We start from the raw sequence: 21,397 nt of genomic DNA, 5'->3' as shown, positions 1-21,397 counted from the left end.
AAAAAGTACTGTATTTTTTCATCAATCTCCCACAGATGGAAAAGCACTAGAAATCAAGGCAATGTTAAACATGTATTGTTTTAATTTAGTGGAGTGTGTGGCTTGCTTTACCTTTCCACAAGCAATGGAAAGCATTTACAATATTGTCAAACTTTACGCATTAAAAAATATATAAATATTTGTATTCACATCCATTTACAGTATAATACATGCAGGTGTTATTACATCGTTGGTTGGATGTATGCTTTGTGATAATGAGTCTCTTTCAGAGCCATAAATACTTATTTATTGGCATCCATTTTGTTTATTTGGCATCTTCTCATTGGTTCACACTGTCCATCATCACTATGTCAGTCTGGGGTGTTGTACCCCTGCTGTACCAGTCTTCTGTCATCCTCTTCCTCTGAGGTTGGCACCACTGCTGGGCATGCAACTGTACCAAAGCTAGAGCCTGTGCACAGATGAGCTTCTCTCTCTGTCGGTACTACTGTTCTTTGGAGGTTCTGTGGTCTACTTCTTACTTGCGCCCATTCCATTGAATGTCATCATACCAACATGTCACCTGCTAAAGGAAAGGAGAAGGTGGATTAGAGCCAAAGTTAATTGATGACTATCTAAAACATCTAATCTGCTCGGTTCATTCATGACATACAGCTAGATATGCTAAACTGTTTTCACAGCTCAGTATCACTACAGAACTATATGGCAAAACCCTACCCTACATATTAATCACACACAGTAGCGATGCTTCACAAACTCACAGAGTTAAGTCACACTCACCTCTTCATCATCAGACTGTCCCTCTTCCTCACTGTCCTCAGACTCACTGTCTGGCAGTTCTCTCAGCTCCTGAGCCGTCAGCTCATACAGTTCCCTTTGGATGGCGGCGTTCTGGCGTCCGTAGGTCAGGTGGTATGGCGTGTGACCTCCATAGGTCAGGCTGTTGACGTTCGCCCCATTACTGACCAGGAGCAGCACCAAGTCCAGGTTCTGTAGGTCAACAGCCAGGTGGAGAGGGCTGCGGCCATTGCACTGCTCCTGTAACACCAAGGGACAAACAAGTGCCAAATAAGTTAACGGGAAATACACATCATTTGAATGCTTTTTATTAAATGTGGATGACATAATGAAATGAGTGGACTATTGTGAGGGTAGGGTTGAAGAAAAACTTAAGTTGTTGCATAGCGTACCTGTGCATCGATGTCAGCTCCGAGAGCAACAAGGCTCTCCACTAGCGAGAGGTAGCCATGGATAGAGACCAGATGCAAACAGTTCTGACCTGAAACAGAGAGCAGAGGAAGACCAATGGTCAGAGAACAGGATAACACTTTACATTAAGTTGTGTAGTAACTGTAATTACTGCAGTTGTTAAACATTAATTTAGTAATTGCTTAGTTTCAGTATGGCCACAGGTTCCCCACCAGTTGAAATAAGTAACAGAAAATAGACTACACGTTTCTTACCACTGTAATTTGGCATGGCCATGATGGCTGGGAGCTGGGTAGAGCAGCCCTGGGTTTGGGTGAGGACACTGAAGCAGGTGAGAGAGCCCTTCCTGCAGGCGATGTGAAGGGCCGTGTTGCCACTGCTGTCCACTAGCGTGGGGTCACAGCCAGCCTTCAGGAGACGCTCCACTATCTCAGCCTGCTCTGTGATCACAGCCAGGTGGAGAGGAGTCTGTATGGGGGAGGAGGAGCGATATGGTTAGGAACTGGAAGTATGGGTCTCACACACAAACCTTTTATTGTATGTGTGCATCTACTTCACTCGCTCTCTCTCGTACATACACATACACCTTGTATTCTACCTATGCATCTATTTGTGCAGGTTTTAGCAGTATTTACCTGTCTCTGGTAGTTATGTTGATTGAGGAAAGGCTCATTGCATGACAGCTCTATCATCTTCCTTGCACAGTCCTTGGCTTCATGGATAATGGCAAGGTGGAGAAGCCTGCATAGATAAAAAAAAAAAAAAAAAAAAAGGGGATTTATTTTTTAAATGCTCAGATTACTCAACAAAAAAATGAACATGAATATGACATGTAGGGGGTTACATTTTTGAATGAGAAAACGGCAGCACTTCATAGGCGTCACACTTTCTTCCCCTCAAGCTATTTCTACTAGTGGTGGCTTGACGCACTGGCGTGCGTTGCTGCGCGTGGTTTCTGGCACGAGGCCTGGGACTTTCCCGGCTGGAGCAAAGTGTGAGCGCTGCCTATTTGACCCCCAGCCATAGTACATTCCGTTCTGATAGTCTTTTGTTAACGTAAAGTCCACAATGACCATAATATTCACTCTGACGGTAACTCCCCCCAATACATTCCTTGTGCATTGTTTAGAAGCTGCTTTGCATGCAAATGCAATAACTTTTGCACACAGGAAGACACCACAATTGCGCAAAAATTACTCAACTACACAAATATGCGTTCATTTGTTTTTATATTGTCACATACACCGGATAGGTGCAGTGAAATGTGTTGTTTTACAGGGTATTGCATAGTAGTAAGGCGCCCCTGCCGCAAAATAGAGTTAAGTGCCTTGCTCAAGGGCACATCGATTGATTTTCACATTGTCGGCTCGGGTATTCGAACCAGGACCTTTCGGTGACTTGCCCAACGCTCTAACCTTTAGGCTACCTATATAGCGTAGAAATAACAAAAATAATGCATTATTTATAGTAGACTTGGACATGGAAAAAATACTTGAATGTCCACAGATTTGATTATAGTTTCTCAACGTACGTGTCTCCATCCTCTGAAACTTGTTCCTTCCACGGTTCATTGCTGCATTCGTCTCTCTGCGGTGGGGAACAATCCACACGAAGACGCTCGAGCTCACCGGCGACAACTTTATATTCCTCTTCTTTGAGAGAGTCGAGGCCACTGTCCAGCCGCTCTTCATTGATAGATTTCACTTTTTCATCCTTAGAATGTCGACCATCAGTATTACAATCCATGTGGTTGAGGATACTCGCTCGATGAAGGTCCATTGACACTGGCTGCTGTGTTGGTTGTCATTCAGAACTTTACATGCACCAGCATTAAATTATAATAGTGCTCGAGGGGGAGGAGTTAACACAGGGTGGGGGATTTCCAGGCGGATTGCAGACTCTCACATATTGCAGACTATATTTAAATTCTTCATTTCCATACTAAACATACCGTTTAGCCAACATGAAACGAACCCCCTTAAAAAACCAACATATTAGGTTTATGTTAGAACATTGCAGAGGGCATTTTAAGTTTTATTTAGAAATGTGCATAATCCTACATAAAATGCAAAGAATAGCCTAAATAAAACCAAAACAATTCACTCATGAAATTGATTAAAAGTAAACAAAATATAATTTAGCCTGATTATAATGCATGGAGTTGGCTACTTGCAGAATAGATCATATAGCCTATTGGCTGGGTAGGCCTGTCAATACGTTCTATTTTTTTAAATATTTCATCCCTCTGTACAATGATAGGCCTAATTACATAATACATTTTAGTCATTTAGCAGAGCGACTTACAGTTAGTGAGTGCATACATTTTTATTTTATTTTCATACTGGCCCCCCCATGGGAATCGAACCCACAACCCTGGCGTTGCAAGCGCCATGCGCTACCAACTGAGCTACACGGGACTAATGACAGACAGAGCTGCATTACAATTAGGAAATATTCAAAGGGAACTCCTGTGTCTACTTACAGTGCATTCGGAAAGTATTCAGACCCCTTGACTTTTTCCACATTTTGTTATGATGCAGCCTTATTCTAAAATTGATTAAATCGTTTTTTCCCCCTCATCAATCTACAATACCCCTAATGACAAAGCAAAAACAGGTTTTTAGAAATGTTTGCAAATGTATTTAAAAAATGAACTGAAATATCACATTTACATAAGTATTCAGACCCTTTACTCAGTACTTTTTTGAAGCACCTTTTACAGCCTCGAGTCTTCTTGGGTATGACGCTACAAGCTTGGTACACCTGTATTTGGGGAGTTTCTCCCATTCTTCTCTGCAGATCCTCTCAAGCTTTGTCAGGTTGGATGGGGAGCGTCGCTGCACAGCTATTTTCAGGTCTCTCCAGAGATGTTAGATCGGGTTCAAGTACGGGCTCAGGCTAGGCCACTCAAGGACATTCAGAGACTTGTCCCGAAGCAACTCCTGCGTTGTCTTGGCTGTGTGCTTAGGGTCGTTGTCCTGTTGGAAGGTGAACCTTCACCCCAGTCTGAGGTCCTGAGTGATCTGGAGCAGGTTTTCATCAAGGATCTTTCTGTACTTTGCTCTGTTCATCTTTCCCTCGATCCTGACTAGTCTCCCAGTCCTTGCCACTGAAAAACATCCCCACAGCATGATACTGCCACCACCATGCTTCACCGTAGGGATGGTGCCTGGTTTCTTCCAGACGTGACACTTGGCATTCAGGCCAAAGAATTCAATCTTGGTATCATCAGACCAGAGAATCTTCTTTCTCATGGTCTGAGAGTCCTTTAGGTGCCTTTTGGCAAACTCCAAGCGGGCTGTCATGTGCCTTTTACTGAAGAGTGGAATCCGTCTGGCCACTCTACCATAAAGGCCTGATTGGTGGAGTGCTGCAGAGATAGTTGTCCTTCTGGAAGGTGCTCCCATCTCCACAGAGGAACTCTGGAGCTCTGCCAGAGTGACCATCGGGTTCTTGGTCACCTCCCTGACCAAGGCCCTTCTCCCCCGATTGCTCAGTTTGGCCGGGCGGCCAGCTCTAGGAAGAGTCTTAGTGGTTCCAAATGTCTTCCATTTAAGAATTATGGAGGCTACTGTGTTCTTGGGGACCTTAAATGCTGCAGAAATGTTTTGGTACCCTTCCCTAGATCTGTGCCTCAACACAATCCTGTCTCTGAGCTCTACGGACAATTCCTTCGACCTCATGGCTTTGCTCTGACATTCACTGTCAACTGTGGGACCTTAGACTGCTCTTCTCTGTGTCACGGAGGCTCTCCGCACTGCTAAAGCTAACTCTCTCTCCTCTGCTCTTGTCCTTCTAGACCTGTCTGCTGCCTTTGATACTGTGAACCATCAGATCCTCCTCTCCACCCTGGGCATCTCCGGCGCGGCTCACTCTTGGATTGCGTCCTACCTGACCCAGTCGCTCCTACCAAGTGGCGTGGCGAGAAGCTGTCTCCGCACCACGTGCTCTCACCACTGGTGTCCCCCAGGGCTCAGTTCTAGGCCCTCTCCTATTCTCGCTATACACCAAGTCACTTGGCTCTGTCATATCCTCACATGGCCTCTCCTATCATTGCTACGCAGACGACACACAACTAATCTTCTCCTTTCCCCCTTCTGATAACCAGGTGGCGAATTGCATCTCTGCATGTCTGGCAGACATATCAGTATGGATGACGGATCACCACCTCAAGCTGAACCTTGGCAAGACGGAGCTGCTCTTCCTCCCGGGGAAGGACTGCCTGTTCCATGATCTCGCCATCACAGTTGACAACTCCGTTGTGTCCTCCTCCCAGAGTGCGAAGAGCCTTGGCGTGACCCTGGACAACACCCTGTCGTTCTCCGCTAACATCAAGGCGGTGACCCGATCCTGTAGGTTCATGCTCTACAACATTCGGAGAGTACGACCCTGCCTTACACAGGAAGCGGCACAGGTCCTAATCCAGGCACTTGTCATCTCCCGTCTGGATTACTGCAACTCGCTGTTGGCTGGGCTCCCTGCCTGTGCCATTAAACCCCTACAACTCATCCAGAATGCCGCAGCCCGTCTGGTGTTCAACCTTCCCAAGTTCTCTCATGTCACCCCGCTCCTCCGCACACTCCACTGGCTTCCAGTTGAAGCTCGCATCTGCTACAAGACCATGGTGCTTGCCCACGGAGCTGTGAGGGGAACGGCACCTCCGTACCTTCAGGCTCTGATCAGTCCCTACACCCAAACGAGGGCATTGCGTTCATCCACCTCTGGCCTGCTGGCTCCCCTACCTCTGCGGAAGCATAGTTCCCGCTCAGCCCAGTCAAAACTGTTCGCTGCTCTGGCACACCAATGGTGGAACAAGCTCCCTCACGACGCCAGGACAGCGGAGTCACTCACCACCTTCCGGAGACATTTGAAACCCCACCTCTTTAAGGAATACCTGGGATAGGATAAAGTAATCCTTCTACCCCCCCCTTACCCCAACCCACCCCCCCCCCCAAAAAATAAAAAATAATAATAAAAATAATAATAAAAAAACTCTTTGTAAAGTGGTTATCCCACTGGCTATAAGGTGAATGCATCAATTTGTAAGTCGCTCTGGATAAGAGCGTCTGCTAAATGACGTAAATGTACAAATATAGACAGGTGTGTGCCTTTCCAAATCATGTCCAATCAATTGAATTTACCACAGGTGGACTCCAATCAAGTTGGAGAAACATCAAGGATGATCAATGGAAACAGGATGCACCTGAGCTAAATTTTTAGTCTCATGGTAAAGGGTCTGAATACTTATGTAAATAAGGTATTTCTGTGTTTTATTTTTAATACATTTGCAAATATTTCTAAAAACCTGTTTTCGCTTTGTCATTATGGGGTATAGTGTTAAGACTGATGAGGGGAAAAAATAATTTAATCAATTTTAGAATAAGGCTGTAACGTAACAAAATGTGGAAGAAAGGAAAGGGTCTGAATACTTTCCGAATGCACTGTATTTATCCTGGATGCCAATCGACTATTGTTTAATCTGTGTGGTGTGAACAACACAGTGAAATCTAGGGGTCTTTCTATTTGCACAACACAGGGGAAGAAACACAATAACACACACCAAGGTACATTTCTCTTCAAATTAAAGCAAAAGAAACATAGCAACTATCTCCATGTGTTACCAGACCACACTGACAGGAACATACACACTAGTGGTGGTAACCGCTGTTAATCTGACCTTACTGAAAGAACATGACTAATGACTGACACCTCTGATACGACCCAATTGAACTTGAAAAAAAGAAGACCAGTTTGTTGCCATTCTGAGTCTCTGTCTGTCTGTATGGGTGAACCATGATCTGATCAATAACCTGTATAACAAGACAACTAATCATTTGACAAGGCCGGTGGCAGGTATTTCCTGAAATGTTTATTCCACTGTGGCACAAGACCGTATGATTAATCTGACTTTAATTCAAGTCTAGGTATGCAAGGTCATTACTTTGTTTTATCTCATGTTATGATAGTCCTTATATGGCATGTTCTCTTGAGATGTTCTATTGATTCACATGACTGAGTGGACCGGACGTGGTAGGAAACTCCTGGCACATGAAGTACTTTGAGGAACAGCAACGTCTGTGTGTGTTTACAAGGAAGGATGGGAGACTTATTACACAACCCTGGGTTATCTGCACTAAAACAATGATTATTGAGTGTGTGTGCAGAAAGACACACATACCGGTTGCAGCCTGAGAGTATATTGATTTTCACAACAAAGAGAACAGCAAATCTCCATGGACTATCCTCTGCAAATAAGAGAACATGTCTCATAACATTGGAATAGAAACACTTTTCACAACACTAGTGCTGCAGTTAAATTATGTCTGATGGGTAGATGGGAGTTTCAGGGGAAACAAAACCTTATAAAACCCCTTAATATGCATCTTACTGGGGGAAGGGAGGAGGACAGGGTGGAGGGAGGGCATGTATGGGAATCCCTAAAACTCCACATGGCAGGAGTTTCTGAAACACAAACACTGAGCAATGGGCATGAGCAGACAATAATGTACATGTACAATACAATGATGGTGACTCATAATTAATACTAGTGAATCACTGAATAAAAATGTAAATGTACAGTGGTGATGAGTGTGCTGCCTTGTCAAACATTAACAAATACAACCCAATATAAAACAGTAGTGTGTGTTAATGAAATTGATGACATTGTGTATTTTGTGTGCAACTTTGTCTTTACAGATTGCATTGCTTTGTGACATCTTGTCCAGGCAAGGTGACGGTATGAATCATCATGACTCCTTTCTTTGGATTCCTCCGGACTTCCCAGTGAGTTCATGAGTAAAGCATGACAGGTGAGGTGAGTCAGGTGTGTTTCTGTTTCTGTGTCTGTGAGAGAAATAGAAAGATCACGCTCCATCCCAAGGTTTAGGGAACATTTGAAGAATGTGTGGAATGCAGTTTCCTTTCAGTTTCTTGTTCATAGAAGATAAAGGGTTGGCAGATGGTATAAGAGGTGTATTTATAGATCCTTCAGCTAAAATGACACTCATTTATCCACAAAAGTGAATGTAAATATAACATTGTATAAAGTAAATGTCATTGTACTGTTTTAAAGCTCATTTACTGCAATTCTTGGTATTTTGACATTAGGCCTATGACCAGGGTGGATTAAAAAAATAAAAACACAGGTCAGGTGTATTCAGTATGCTTTGAACATTAAATGAACACTCAAAATTGGAAGACTTTGTTATACTTTGTGATTTTGGGGGGATGAAATTTAAAGGATGCTCATATTTTTTGCTGGTTTGACACTTTATTCAGACAGTAATGAAATGAGATACGGAGACAGATAAATACTAAAAACAGTGTGAAAGGTTGGAAGCAGGGATTGATCCCTGTTCTCAGGTGGAAAGTTGTATGCCACATGTGCCAGGGGGTGTTACCACTACACCAAGGCTCTGCACAGGAAATATGAATGGTTGATGGTAGTGGGTAACCAAATCATAGAATGCAGTCCATAGACTGCATTCAAGGTAAGGACACAAACATTTAGTATTTTGTCATTTGGGTGAACTCTCTCTTTAAAAAGAAGAAGAAACTCCTGCTTGCTCTCCAGGGGGGTTGGCCACCCCTGATCTGTTTCCCAAGTTCTGGGTGTTTGAAAATGTTCTTGCTATAACAATCCATTTCTCAAAATTACCAAAACTTCAAGAAAAATCTAATGAATATCAATATTCAGGTGGTTTATGCCTACTAGTTGAAGTATGATGCCTTTTTGAGTTGCCTAGCATGTGCACAATACTAAAATGGCAAAAATTATATTTGATTCCTGGAGCATTTAATATCCTATGCTTATTTGTATAACTTATTCAGAATTGTTCCACTGATCAGACTAAATAAAGTAAATAGATAATAACATCTCCTGAAGACAAGATGACTTAAATCTGCCCCTACACCCTAACCAAATTATGTTTCTAGTTATTGTGCCCCCTCTAGAATCAAACGTACACTTTTGGGTTCACAATCTGTTTGACAAAATTATTTTCATAGTTACAATCAGGTCACCTAAACCAAACTTCCCTGCTAAAACATATTGTAGGTATGTCTGCTGCCTTTTCGTTGTCACAGCCTAAATGCCAATCGTCAAACGAGGGGACTAATAGAAGTGTGGATTAAATCGGTATTAGTACATGCTGTGCCAAAAGGCTGCATTCTGCAATAAGGACGGGAGTAAAAGCAACCTAATTTTGTTGACAACATTGCACATAATACTATTTTTACAGTTTTATAAACTCAGCGGAGAACGTTCTCGCTCTCCATTCAGCGCCACTCTAATCTTGAGGGGCGTTTCTTTAAAACATGCATCCAATCCCCTTGATCCCTTACGTAACCAGACAAATAATTTGCTTCAATGTGCCGCGGTTCACACGGCTGTGGCAGCACTCACGATAGAGGTTCCGCTCGTGATGTTAAATTGCAGGCGCAGCTGTTCCGATTTCAAAACCATTTGGAGCTCAGTTGAAAAGTTAACGCGCTGACTATACAATGGACGAATTAGAAAAATAAAAGTAGTAATTTTCAATGCGTGAGATATAAGAGGTGTGCGGTGTGAGCGTGAGAAGAGGGTCAATGCGTGTGTCTCACGGCCAACGCGTGAGAGTTGGCAGCTCTATAAGAATCGGACATTCTGAAATACACTGAAAAATGTAGTGTGCATGTAGTACCCATATTACAGCATATGCACACACTAATCACAAGACACCAGAAGATGGCGACAGAGGAAAACAAATAAAAAATAAAGTCTACTGCATGTTCTAAATACTTTTTGATTCACCAGTCGACCTTGACCTACAGCAGTACGCCTATATGCTCTAGTCTAGCTAGATACATAGAGACAGGGAGAAAGAAAGACAAGGGAAAATAACTGTATAGTCCTAAACATAAACACAGACTGTCCATGTCTTCTTTCTAACGGGCAGAGTGCTAATTAACAACAATCTAAATTTCATGATTGAGCAAGCTGTCGGCCACGGAGCTGCCAGATCTACCAGGGTGCTGGGCTGGAGCTGAGACGTCCGCCTCCCGCCGTGCTGAAACAGCACCGCAGGGCGCATTAAGAAGAGAGACAACCCTGAATCCAACACACTTAATTATCATATAATGCTTAATCATCCGAGGTCCCCAACGGCGAATAAACAAGAACCAAGAGCATCAGAAAACAGGCAAATTAGGCTACTATAAAGCTTAAGCGATTAGGGCACTGTGTGAATTCCAACGTCCAAGTTGCTTGGGCCTCTCGACGTAATACTTTAAAACGGATGAAAAAGAAAGATCAATGAATTCATTTTCAGTAGTCTGTGGGATTAGAGGAGGGCATTGATCAAAACTGTAACATCTCGGTAATCTGATTTCGGGGTAGGCTAACCTTGTCAAAGCATTTTAAAAATATTTAAAATAGGCCACATTTTAACAGTTTGTGGACACATTTTAACAGTGAAAACCTCTTTCTAAAGTTAAATGTCTGAACTAAGTAGCCTATGCCTAATTTGTTGTTTTTTACCATTATAAAAATGTTACCCTAATAATGATGAGATCCATTTCATCAAACAAAGGCTTGGCCTAGCCTACTAATAGGCTATGTAGTCTAGAATAAATACTACAAACGTAGGCCTAAAATAAAAAAGATTTGAGGTGTTTTAAAATACATCACTGATTGATAAATAGCATAACTGTGACTCAATTTGGCTCGGGCTGTTAACACTCTCTGCACAGACACCTCTTAATTCCCAAGGTGGCCCTTGTCAAGCGCGCATCAAAAGGACGCGCCAGTTCTCACGCTAAGCCGCTTTGATTCGTTTCTAGGGACGCTCCCCAAACCACGAACCAACTCCGCACGACCAGCGCGATACTGTGATTCGCTTCTCTAATCTCTTATCAGCGTTCCCAGCTTCGCGTGGAGGGCAGGAGGAACCCCCTCTTTCCCGCTATGGGCGGGTTGTGTCTCCGCCTCCAACTCTCGTCTCTTCTCAATGCAGTGAGCATCACCGCCCTTCTGCCGCGGAGATAGCGCGCTGGTCTCACCAGGGAAAACGGACACTGAGATATTCCCATCGTTTGCGCGTCAAAGACCGAGAGGAACAGATAGCCAGTGGAGATAGGGTCCTGCATCCCTAATGAAAAAAGCAATAGTATCTCTCTCATTATCTTATGACCTTAACTGACAAGGTAGCCTACAGAATGATATGGTCTGATTCTAAATGTTGACAAATTATGGCCTTTTGTTAAAGTACAGTAGGCCTTTAAAGGCTGAATAAATTAAGTAGGGATTGGCCTACCTCACCTAGCCATATCATTCGGATAAGGGGATATTTTTTGATAAAACCTGGACTAATGAACACAAATTGTTTTGAAATTATAGGATTCAAACATAAGAGGTGTGGAGAGACCACAATTGTGTTTTCTTGTAGATAATGCGCGCTAGATAATGGGTCAGTTTTTTCCCAATCCGAGTCACTGTAACCAGTTTAATTGACAAAATTGTTGTTGTTTTTTTAATCACAAATTGTAAAATAATTACGATTTCTGATAAGGAGTCTTATACTCAAGGGGAGCCTTCATACGCCTATTCTAATGGAGTTGGTGAAACATTGGCGCGACACGTTACATGGTGACTAATTGGCGGTTGAAAGGAAGAAGAGCTGCCTCTCAAATTAAACAGCTTAATCGCGCGGTTAAAATTCATTACTGCGCGCACAGCTTGCAGCCCCACAAAACAAATGAGAGAGAAGGTAAAGTGCATCAAATTGACAGATTAAGGCAACAGCCTTCTTATGCTAAATTACGTGACATGCCAACAGAACAGAACGCCAAAAGAATCCTGTTTAAAAACAGAAGGATAATTAAAATCCGAATAAAGGATTCCCAGAAAGGTTAGATGTGTGGGGAGGCAAATAATTAATTAATTACGAGTTGCGCTTTGCAACTCTGCTTGCACAGGGAGTCACTCTGTTCTAATAAACATGATTTACAATAACGACCTATCCCTGTTGTATTTATAGCATATTCGTATACAATGACATTATTAAGATTAAGCAAAAATGTTATGGGAAATTACTTACCTTGCCATTTTCAACAATATTTGATCAAATTATGTAGCCTACATCCACAAGGGTAAGTAGCCTAACCTGGAGGTCAATGTGCTTTTCCTTGCTTTTGGCTAGTTTATTAAACACGTCATGTTCCTAAAGGACAGTCATTTTATTTGCAGCAACAGTCTACGAGAGAGTTCTGGCATCTCGTTATCACAGAGAAAACGTATTGAAAAAATCACAAACCATATACCTTAATTGCATGGTCAGTGTTTTTTTTTGTTATACATAAGTCAATGTAATATGGATGGATAATGACAAGTTTTAGGACATCTTCTGATCCGTTTTTGCAAATCCTAAATCACTAGGCTAGATGTAGTCTAACGATCGGCTATAAAGGATGGGATGATAACATGTAAAGTGTGTGAGCGATTCATAATAATTAACTCCACATTAGTAATGACTTTGGAACTGGATAGCCTCATTAACGCTCGCGCTTCACCCCACCTCTCCACTGTCGGTGCTGATTGGACAGGGCTTGGCCACAAACTGTGACTTCACAAAAAAAACTGAAGGCGACCCCAAAGATAAAAAAACAAGGCACGCTCATTGAAGTGACAGTGTCCTCCGTCCCTCTCTCCTGTCAGCAGTCACCTCGCCCGTGCGCCATTTATCTGAAAGGGACCACGAGCGCTCGGGCACTTTAAAGTGGACTCGGGAACGGTTCCATTCCGGCGTAAAGATGCCTAGAGGATTTTTAGTGAAGAGGAACAAACGTGGCTCAGCGGCTTCTTACAGAACGCGTAACGACGACAACTTACTGCCAAAAGCGGACCTGCCTGTGAAGGCACCGGAGTGGCCAACCGGTGTGCCAACTGCGTGCCCAATTGTGCCGTTATCCGAGGACGGTAGATTTAGAGAGCCATGGACCAGTGCCCCGGCAGAATCGGACCAGGCGCAGCTGCCAGAGAGCGCAGACAAGGTGGAGATCAGAGAGGAATACCCACCAAACCATCCTCCCACTGAACCGGTCCATGACGGGTCTCCGGGCCGGGCTGACCTCTCCTATAGCCCGATAAAACCAGTTGGCACCGAACTGGAAAAATCGTCCATTGACCGGTGTATGAGTTCACCAACAGTGACAGAGCCGTACCCAATGAACACGCCCGTGTCCTCAGTAGAGAGACTTCTTCTAAATCACGCGCCATTTGGACACTCTGAAATGAAATTCGACCCACCAGTGCACCTCTACCAGTCTTTCCATCATGCTATGAAACGCACATACATGGAGCAGGAGCGCAAGACAAAGCCAGCAGCCAAAAAGCCTAAAGTGATCCGGAAACTCAGCTTCGAGGACGAAATCTCCACCTCACCCGTGCTTGGGCTGAGAATTAAGAAGGAGACCCCCGAATTTAAAGCAGCAACAGCATCTTCTGCTAATAAGAAACCGCTGGGAGAATTCATCTGCCAGCTCTGCAAGGAGGAATACCCTGACCCGTTCTCCCTCGCACAACACAAGTGCTCCAGAATTGTGCGCGTAGAGTACCGCTGTCCCGAGTGCGACAAAGTTTTCAGCTGTCCTGCCAACCTGGCCTCTCATCGCAGGTGGCATAAGCCTCGTCCGGTAAACAACGGAGAGGCACAGAGCGCCAAAAAGTCACAACCGGAGGCACGGCTGCATGAGAGGACATTCGTGGAAGGGAAAGAGAACGCGAGCGAGTTGAGAGTTAACAATCAGCACCTTGTCTCTCTGGACAGCTCCGCGTGTCAGCGGGCGGTCACCGTGGACAGCTCCCACAGACAAGAGCAGCTGCGCAGGAGGGCACAAGAGAGCCCGCCGCCCTTCGATCCCCGCTACCGTGACCCAGATAAAAGTATGGACCTGCACATGAGAGCGGGTGAAAGCCCACGCATAATGCATTGTCTGGAGACCACCGACGTGGCACTGCCCACCTCTTCCTTCTTAAAGACCTCCGGGACAGTAGAGGAGATTTACGAATGTCACTATTGCAGCAAGAAGTTCCGAAGACAAGCCTATCTGAGGAAACATCTTGCGGCGCACGAGACAATCAAAGCCTCGCCCTATAACCAGATAGAGAGCGGACAAATCACGTTTCCCTGTCACTTGTGCGGTGCCCATTTCCCATCCACTGAAATTCGGGACAAGCACAGAGTTTGGCATGCAATGAGAGACGACCTTCTAATGAATCCAGGGAAGAGTGTGGGTAGACCAGACTTGATAATACCAGACTTAATAAGACCAGACCTCACACAGGGAGATCAACAGATATTCACCTGTAAGCACTGCCCATCTACCTTCTTCAGTTCTCCCGGGCTTACCAGGCATATCAATAAGTCTCACCCCACAGAGAACCAGCAGGTGATGCTTCTACAGATGGCAGTCCGGCCCGACTGCTAGTAGCCTAGTCTAGGCTGATGTAGGCAAGTTTAGGCCAGGGTTTCCCAAACTCGGTCCTTGGGGCACGTTTTGTTTTTTGACCTAGCACTACACAGCTGATTCAAATAATCGAAACGTGATGAGTTGGTTATTTGAATCAGCTGTGTAGTGCTAGGGCAAAAAACTAAACGTGCACCCAGGGGGGGGGGGGGGGCAGGACCGAGTCAGGGAAACCCTGGTCTAGGCTACTGACAGAGACTTACTGGAACCCCTGTAAAACAAGTGGATTAATTAAATACATATGAAAGTATGAATGTATTTTCTTTGTACTACATGTGCGATTGTATTGTAACTTATTATGCTACCTGATCAGGTCAAAAACAATAATAGCATTATCTATTTTCATGACAAGAGAAAGGTTTTTTGGAATGACAGATTACAGCACACTAATAGCTGAAAAGGGCCACATCATAACACTTGCTTTTGGCCTATATTCACTAATGTACATTATTGATTGATTTACAGTGTTAAGATTGTTAAAACATTTAACAGTAAAAATGGGCACATAAAATGTTTCAAATATTCAAGAGCTGTCATTTTAAGCATGTAATGAAAATAAGAGGGTCACCCTGTGAATATTACAAGAATATCAGACCTCACTGCCTTTATCTTAATGTAGTTCCTATGGAAATTGAATGTGCTTATTCAGTATAGTTGTGGAATTGATTTCTAAACCAGCAAGGCTATCAAGATGTATTTTCATAAAGAAAATCAAGCTTACCTGTTAAGAGTATAAAACTGTTTGAGGTTAAAAATGTATTTGTTCTATGAAATGTACTTGCTAAAAAAAAGGCCTTCATGATGATGATGGTGTTACAATTATGATGTTGTATTTTGATATGTAGTGAACATGGGAAAACATTTACATTGATTGTCAATAAACACAAGTCTATGTCCATACCAGTGATGGCCACTGGTTTTTGACAATATTGTCTAGGGCTGGGCAGTATCCAGATTTTCATATCATCATATCTTCTCTTATCCTGAGATTTACAGTATTACGGTTTAATACACAATGGGGGCACTAAAAACGCAAAAAAGCCAATTGGGCATAATATCTGAATGCTAACAAAATTAGCACAAGTAATAGAAAAATTCCATAGAGGTTGCTAGCTAAATATGCTAAAAAGCGCAAACGAAAATAAACTAATTGCAAAGAGAGGCAATCCAGCTCAGAAAGTTATACATATATAGGTAGTAGCTACCGAATGTCCTTTTTGTTGAGTTTGGATATTTACAAGCAAATGTGAATGAGAGACATTGTGCAAATTAACAAAGTTTGGATGCATGCTTGTCTGAAGGAAGAACAGTACTGGCTCTGGAACAGCATGTGTACAGGCTGTGTCTGTGTGGAGTCTGGAGTAGCTATGGCAACAGGCCTGCCTGCTCTGCTTGGAGAAGAGAGGTGAGGAGCAGACTAAATGAAGCCTTAACTGAGAGGAGAAGAAACGCAAGGAAATCAGGATAGCAGTGTCAGCTGGACAGATAACTCATCCAAAGCGCTTTGACTTCTCAAACACAGCAGAAAGCTAACACTATATGATGCCCCATCTCCTTATTAATTCAGCCACTTACTTAGCTAACTAGCAAGTTAAACCAAATACACAGCTGGACTCACCAGCTCCCGCTTTCTCCCGTTGTGCTATTTCCAAACAAACACGTTACTGGTGCAACTGTTCTGGGGAACTACTGTAAGCTTCATAATGTAAAATGTGACAGGTGAAATGAAGAATGCTTTCTGCTTTATCTCCTAACGTATTGCACAAGTTGACTGCAGGTATTTACGTAAAAATTAGCTACAAATACAGTATTAAAATGTATTGAACAACTTCAAATAAATAGTTTCAAAGATATTGAAAAATAATCCTGTGGCGATTTCCAAATACCCCGGTATACCGCCCAATCCAAATATTGTCGCAGAGATATTCAAAGAACAAGCTGGTGGTAAGAATGTTTTATTGTCAAATTCCATTGCACAGCCACTCTCCTTCTGGAACAGCCATTACAAATGTGTAGATACTACAAGTCTGACAATACTATTTTAATTGTGTGTGTTGTGTAGCTGTTATATCAACACATGCAGCATTTGGTCAGTAGTAACATACAGTATAAACTCACTTTACAGTATGCACAGGTTTCAGTCACTTCTGAGTGCAGGGAGAGAGCTAACCAATGTCCTCAGCCTCAACTAAGGATGCAGCATGATATTCTCGCTCTCTCTGGCAAGTTTTTAGTTCTCATCCTCTTCCATATTTTTTGTTTGTTTATGTTCAATCGGAACTGACCTCACTCATATATTCAAACATAACACAAAAATAACATGGATTTGACCTTAGACATGGCAGCCGTTTTTAAAAGATATAACAGTTCAACCGAAAGGTCCAAAACAGGCATTTACAGTCCCTTTCCTCTCTGGTAGAGAACCTATAGATGAAAGCAAATAATGATTTTTTAAAAAGTGTAACAAAATAATACATCATATAAGAGAAAAGCATAATTTAAAAAGATACAAATAAAAATGCTGCGTTTGCTCTGTGCTAGTGCGTCATATAGATGGACACAGAGTTGGCAACTGGAGTGAAGACCTGCTTGATGCTCCTGTCTTTCCATCCTCATTTATGTTGTTGCACAGACAGACACTGAACCTTAACAGCAATGAGTTCGCTCTAGCTGTGGACAAAGCTACAGTACAGCGTTGTTTGTATTGGCCAACTTCAGCAGGATAGCTTTGTGATGAGGACCGAAGTAGCAGACCTCTCATATGAAACACAAGCAGAAGATTTGATCACACCTTCAACTGTTGGTCTGCGTGGATTGAGGTTAATATACGTTTAGTTTTTTTGGGCAGCTATATTCAAATATGTACACAGTTCAGATATTGTCCTCAACACTATATTTATACCACAGCGTTGTTGAATACTCATTTCTGATTGGCTAGAAGGGCATTCTTGAATGGGCATTAAAACTAGATAACGGGACAGTTGGAAAAGATATCTGGCACCTTTCAATCATGACACAATATGCGCCTTATTACGTTCTAAATCACTACACATTTATGAATGTAAACAATTTATGAAGGAAAACATCACGTGACCTAGACTAGTAAAAAGAGCCAATATTATATTTACAACGGACAGTGAAACAAAGTACCTACTTCACAACGATTGGCCTACAGCTAGCTACAAGCCTAAAACATTGAGAAAAGATGGAGGAATTATCACATTTTATTTTTTAGCAAGCCGAACAGTTATCCTAAGCCCGAATGGTGGATATAAAGTCCCGTTATCAATCTAAAAAGAAAACGCACAGAGAGCGGACAGTTATGGACGTGACGCTCATCAAAATTGAAGAGGAGCGACATGAAGAAAAACAATGAATGCCAAAATGGGCAGTTAAAACAGTAAAGGATTGGAGAATAAGGAAAACGAAGACTTTGACAGCTACGGGCCAGAAGAGCTAAACAACTTCTGTCTGTGCAACAAATGGACAGGAGTACTCGGTACCTAATTTTGCGTCGTGCAATGCAGCACAACATCATGACCGATGACAGCTTCAAAACAAGCAACGACGTCTTCAAGTACCTTGTGAAGAGGTATAGGAGAGCGGGGAAGGTCGTCAACACCCCCCCCCCCCACACACACACAAACAGGCGAACGACCGGAACCACAAAGGGTTAATATTTTCTTTGCCCGGCAACCCAAACCGCCCACTGGCAAGTTTGAAAAAATACCTCTCAAGTGTCCCCTGGATGCTACATCCCTCTACCGCCAACCACTACGGTCCCCACATGCTGAGTTGAACAAAGAGGTACATTTGGTAGGCTACTCTAAGAGCCGATGGGGGTACACTATCTGTTACATCGTCTCAGCGAAGAGGCCGGGTTGTCAATGCGCTACATGAACCACAGCCTCCGTAGCACAGCCGTGAAGCTGCTATCAAATGCCGGTCTGGAGTACAGACAAATTATGAGTGTAACCAGGCACAGGTGCGAGAGCAGTTTGAGGAGCTACTGGGCGCCTTCAGTGACAGAGAGGAAGTGGTGGAGTCACCTCCTCTCATCCGAGGTAGAGAGCCCACAAAGCCCCACAACAAGCAGCAGCAGCAACAACAATACAAACAGATGGAAATGGTACCAAGCAAGTGAGTCATTCGACTTACCCCGCGGCTTGAAGATGTCCCACTTCACCATTAATGGCAGCATCCATTAAATGTTAACAAGTAGCTGGCAAGACAGCTAGCTCCAAAGAACCTAACAAGCTGGTTAACCCCTGACATCAAAACAACTTATTACATTATTTTATTTATTATTATTATTATTATTTATTTAAAAAAAAAATGTTTTACTCAGGCTGTCTTCATGTTTCTTTAAAAAAAAGTTTCATATTGATTAGTGTTTTTTGATGCCATTATTATATTGAAAAATGCAAAAAGCACTTGCACATCTGAGTTATTTTGTTGTGTTGGAAACAATGCACTAACTTCAAAGGAAAGAAATCAGCACATTGCCCTTTTATTGATGAAATATATATTTTTAAGCCATTAAATATATAGCTAAACCTTATAGCCTTTTTAGCCTACAAACCGTGCTGTCAAATAGTCCCACATGTGCAATCACGGGATAAGCTAGCTAGGCTACATGACGCGTGAAGAACGTTGCCAGCCTGCATAGTGATCGAACGAACGACTGGGTCGCGTCTCTGGGAACCAAAAGATGAGAAAGTATGAATTTACTTATAAAAATGAAAATATAAACAAAAACATGTTCTTCTGCTTTAGTATTGTTTTCTTTGGCAACTGTGGTATGAGTACATTACCTTGGAAAAATGAACTCCGCGGCCCATTATTTCCAAGGTAACGTACATAACGTTTGCGTTTATCCCTTACATATAATATATTCATCATGAGTGAAAAAAAGGGGTGGTTCAATACAACACATTGTATATTAACAAAACGAAATAATCAGTAACATTCTTTATCAGGTGAAAACCAATTTTACAATCGTAATTAAAAAAATAATAACCCCTAAAAAGACGAAAAGTAGTGAATATTATACTCAGAAAGTCAATCAGTTCCACGTTTAGTGTGAAAATCAAAACAAAATGTAATGTAACAAGAAATGCTTCACCTTAACCAAACAATTTCCATCTTACAGATCTATAAACAAACTTATTTCAACCTCGAAACGTTTATCTCCTCATCATCAAACACTGGCCAACATTACTTCAGTCCAAGCATAAAGAAAGTGTCAACTCTCCTGTATATACAGAGTATAGTACAAATATATAAATGTCTCACAGTGGACACAGTGACTAAATATGAAAAATAAGCTTTTTCTTACTTTGTGTTTCTTTGTTCTTTCTTACAAACTCTTTCAAGTTCTTACAATCCCTTTCATAGTGGTTGCAGAGGGTCAGAGGCCCAGAGAGCCAGGGGTACGGGATACTAGATATTGGTCACTCTGCTCAGGGACAACAACAGCTACAACCACAGCAGAGACAACACTCTAGATCCTCATCTCAGTCAAATATCAAGTGATTTCAACCATCAACAATTCTAATTGAAAATACACATCGGTCATGTTGCCTTTATGCTTTCTGTACACAACGGAACCGATGCTGCTTCTTATATACAGTACCAGTCAAAAGTTTGGACACACATACTCATTCAAGGGTTTTTCTTTATTTGTACTATTTTCTACATTGTAGAATAATAGTGAAGATATCAAAACGATAAAATAACACATATGGAATCATATAGTAACCAAAAAAGTGTTAAACAAATATATGTTATATTTTAGATTCTTCAAAGTAGCTACCCTTTGCCTTGATGACAGCTTTGCACACTCTTGGCATTCTCTCAACCAGCTTCATGAGGTAGTCACCTGGAATGCATTTCAATTAACAGGTGTGCCTTGTTAAAAGTTAATTTGTGGAATTTCTTTCCTTCTTAATGCGTTTGAGCCTATCAGTTGTGTTGTGACAAGATAGGGGGGGGGTATACAGAAGATAGCTCTATTTGGTAAAAGACCAAGTCCATATTATGGCAAGAACAGCTCAAATAAGCAAAGAGAAACGACAGTCCATCATTACTTTAAGACATGAAGGTCAGTCAATACGGAACATTTCAAGAACTTTGAAAGTTTCTCCATGTGCAGTCGCAAAAACCATCAAGCGCTGTGATGAAACTGTCTCTCATGAGGACCGCCACAGGAAGACCCAGAGTTACCTCTGCTGCAGAGGATACATTCATTAGAGTTACCAGCCTCAGAAATTGCAGCCCAAATAAATGCTTCACAGAGTTCAAGTAAAAGACACATCTCAACATCAACTGTTCAGAGGAGACTGCGTGAAATCAGGTCTTCATGGTCAAATTGCTGCAAAGAAACCACTACTAAAGGACACCAATAATAAAAAGAGACTTGCTTGGGCCAAGAAACACGATCAATGGACATTAGACAGGTGGAAATCTGTCCTTTCATCTGATGAGTCCAAATTTGAGATTTCTGGTTCCAACCGCTGTGTCTTTGTGAGACGCAGTGTAGGTGAACAGATTATCTGTGCATGTGTGGTTCCCACAGTGAAGCATGGAGGAGGAGGTGTGATGGTGTGGGGATGCTTTGCTGGTGACAGTGTCAGTGACTTATTTAGAATTCAAGGCACACTTAACCAGCATGGCTACCACAGCA

General features: G+C 42.5%; 2 protein-coding genes across 3 annotated transcripts; one reads left to right on the top strand and one right to left on the bottom strand.

Moving 5' to 3' along the window:
* Positions 1–64: 64 nt before the first annotated feature.
* Positions 65–3,012, bottom strand: LOC311103088 (NF-kappa-B inhibitor alpha-like). 2 transcript variants are annotated; one of them, XM_084144623.1, is made up of 6 exons: positions 2,741–3,012; positions 1,845–1,950; positions 1,464–1,677; positions 1,191–1,279; positions 781–1,038; positions 65–565 (listed from the first exon to the last, which is right to left on the bottom strand). In XM_084144623.1, exons 1-6 carry the CDS (start codon positions 2,986–2,988, stop codon positions 518–520), a joined length of 963 nt encoding a protein of 320 aa, XP_084000749.1. In that variant the 5' UTR covers positions 2,989–3,012; the 3' UTR covers positions 65–517. The 2 variants fall into 2 exon arrangements, with proteins under 2 accessions (XP_084000749.1, XP_084000750.1); XM_084144624.1 differs by having other exon boundaries at positions 65–562.
* Positions 3,013–12,996: 9,984 nt separating this feature from the next.
* Positions 12,997–14,673, top strand: LOC311102480 (insulinoma-associated protein 2-like; the record flags this gene model as incomplete). The annotated part of the gene is made up of 1 exon (XM_084143836.1): positions 12,997–14,673. One exon carries the CDS (start codon positions 12,997–12,999, stop codon positions 14,671–14,673), a length of 1,677 nt encoding a protein of 558 aa, XP_083999962.1.
* Between the last annotated feature and the right edge of the window lie 6,724 nt (positions 14,674–21,397).

Source organism: Coregonus lavaretus (assembly GCF_964263955.1).
Source record: "Coregonus lavaretus genome assembly, chromosome: 27".
NCBI lineage: Eukaryota > Metazoa > Chordata > Actinopteri > Salmoniformes > Salmonidae > Coregonus > Coregonus lavaretus.
Note: the sequence above shows the minus strand (reverse complement) of the source record. Positions and strands in the feature narration are given on the sequence as shown.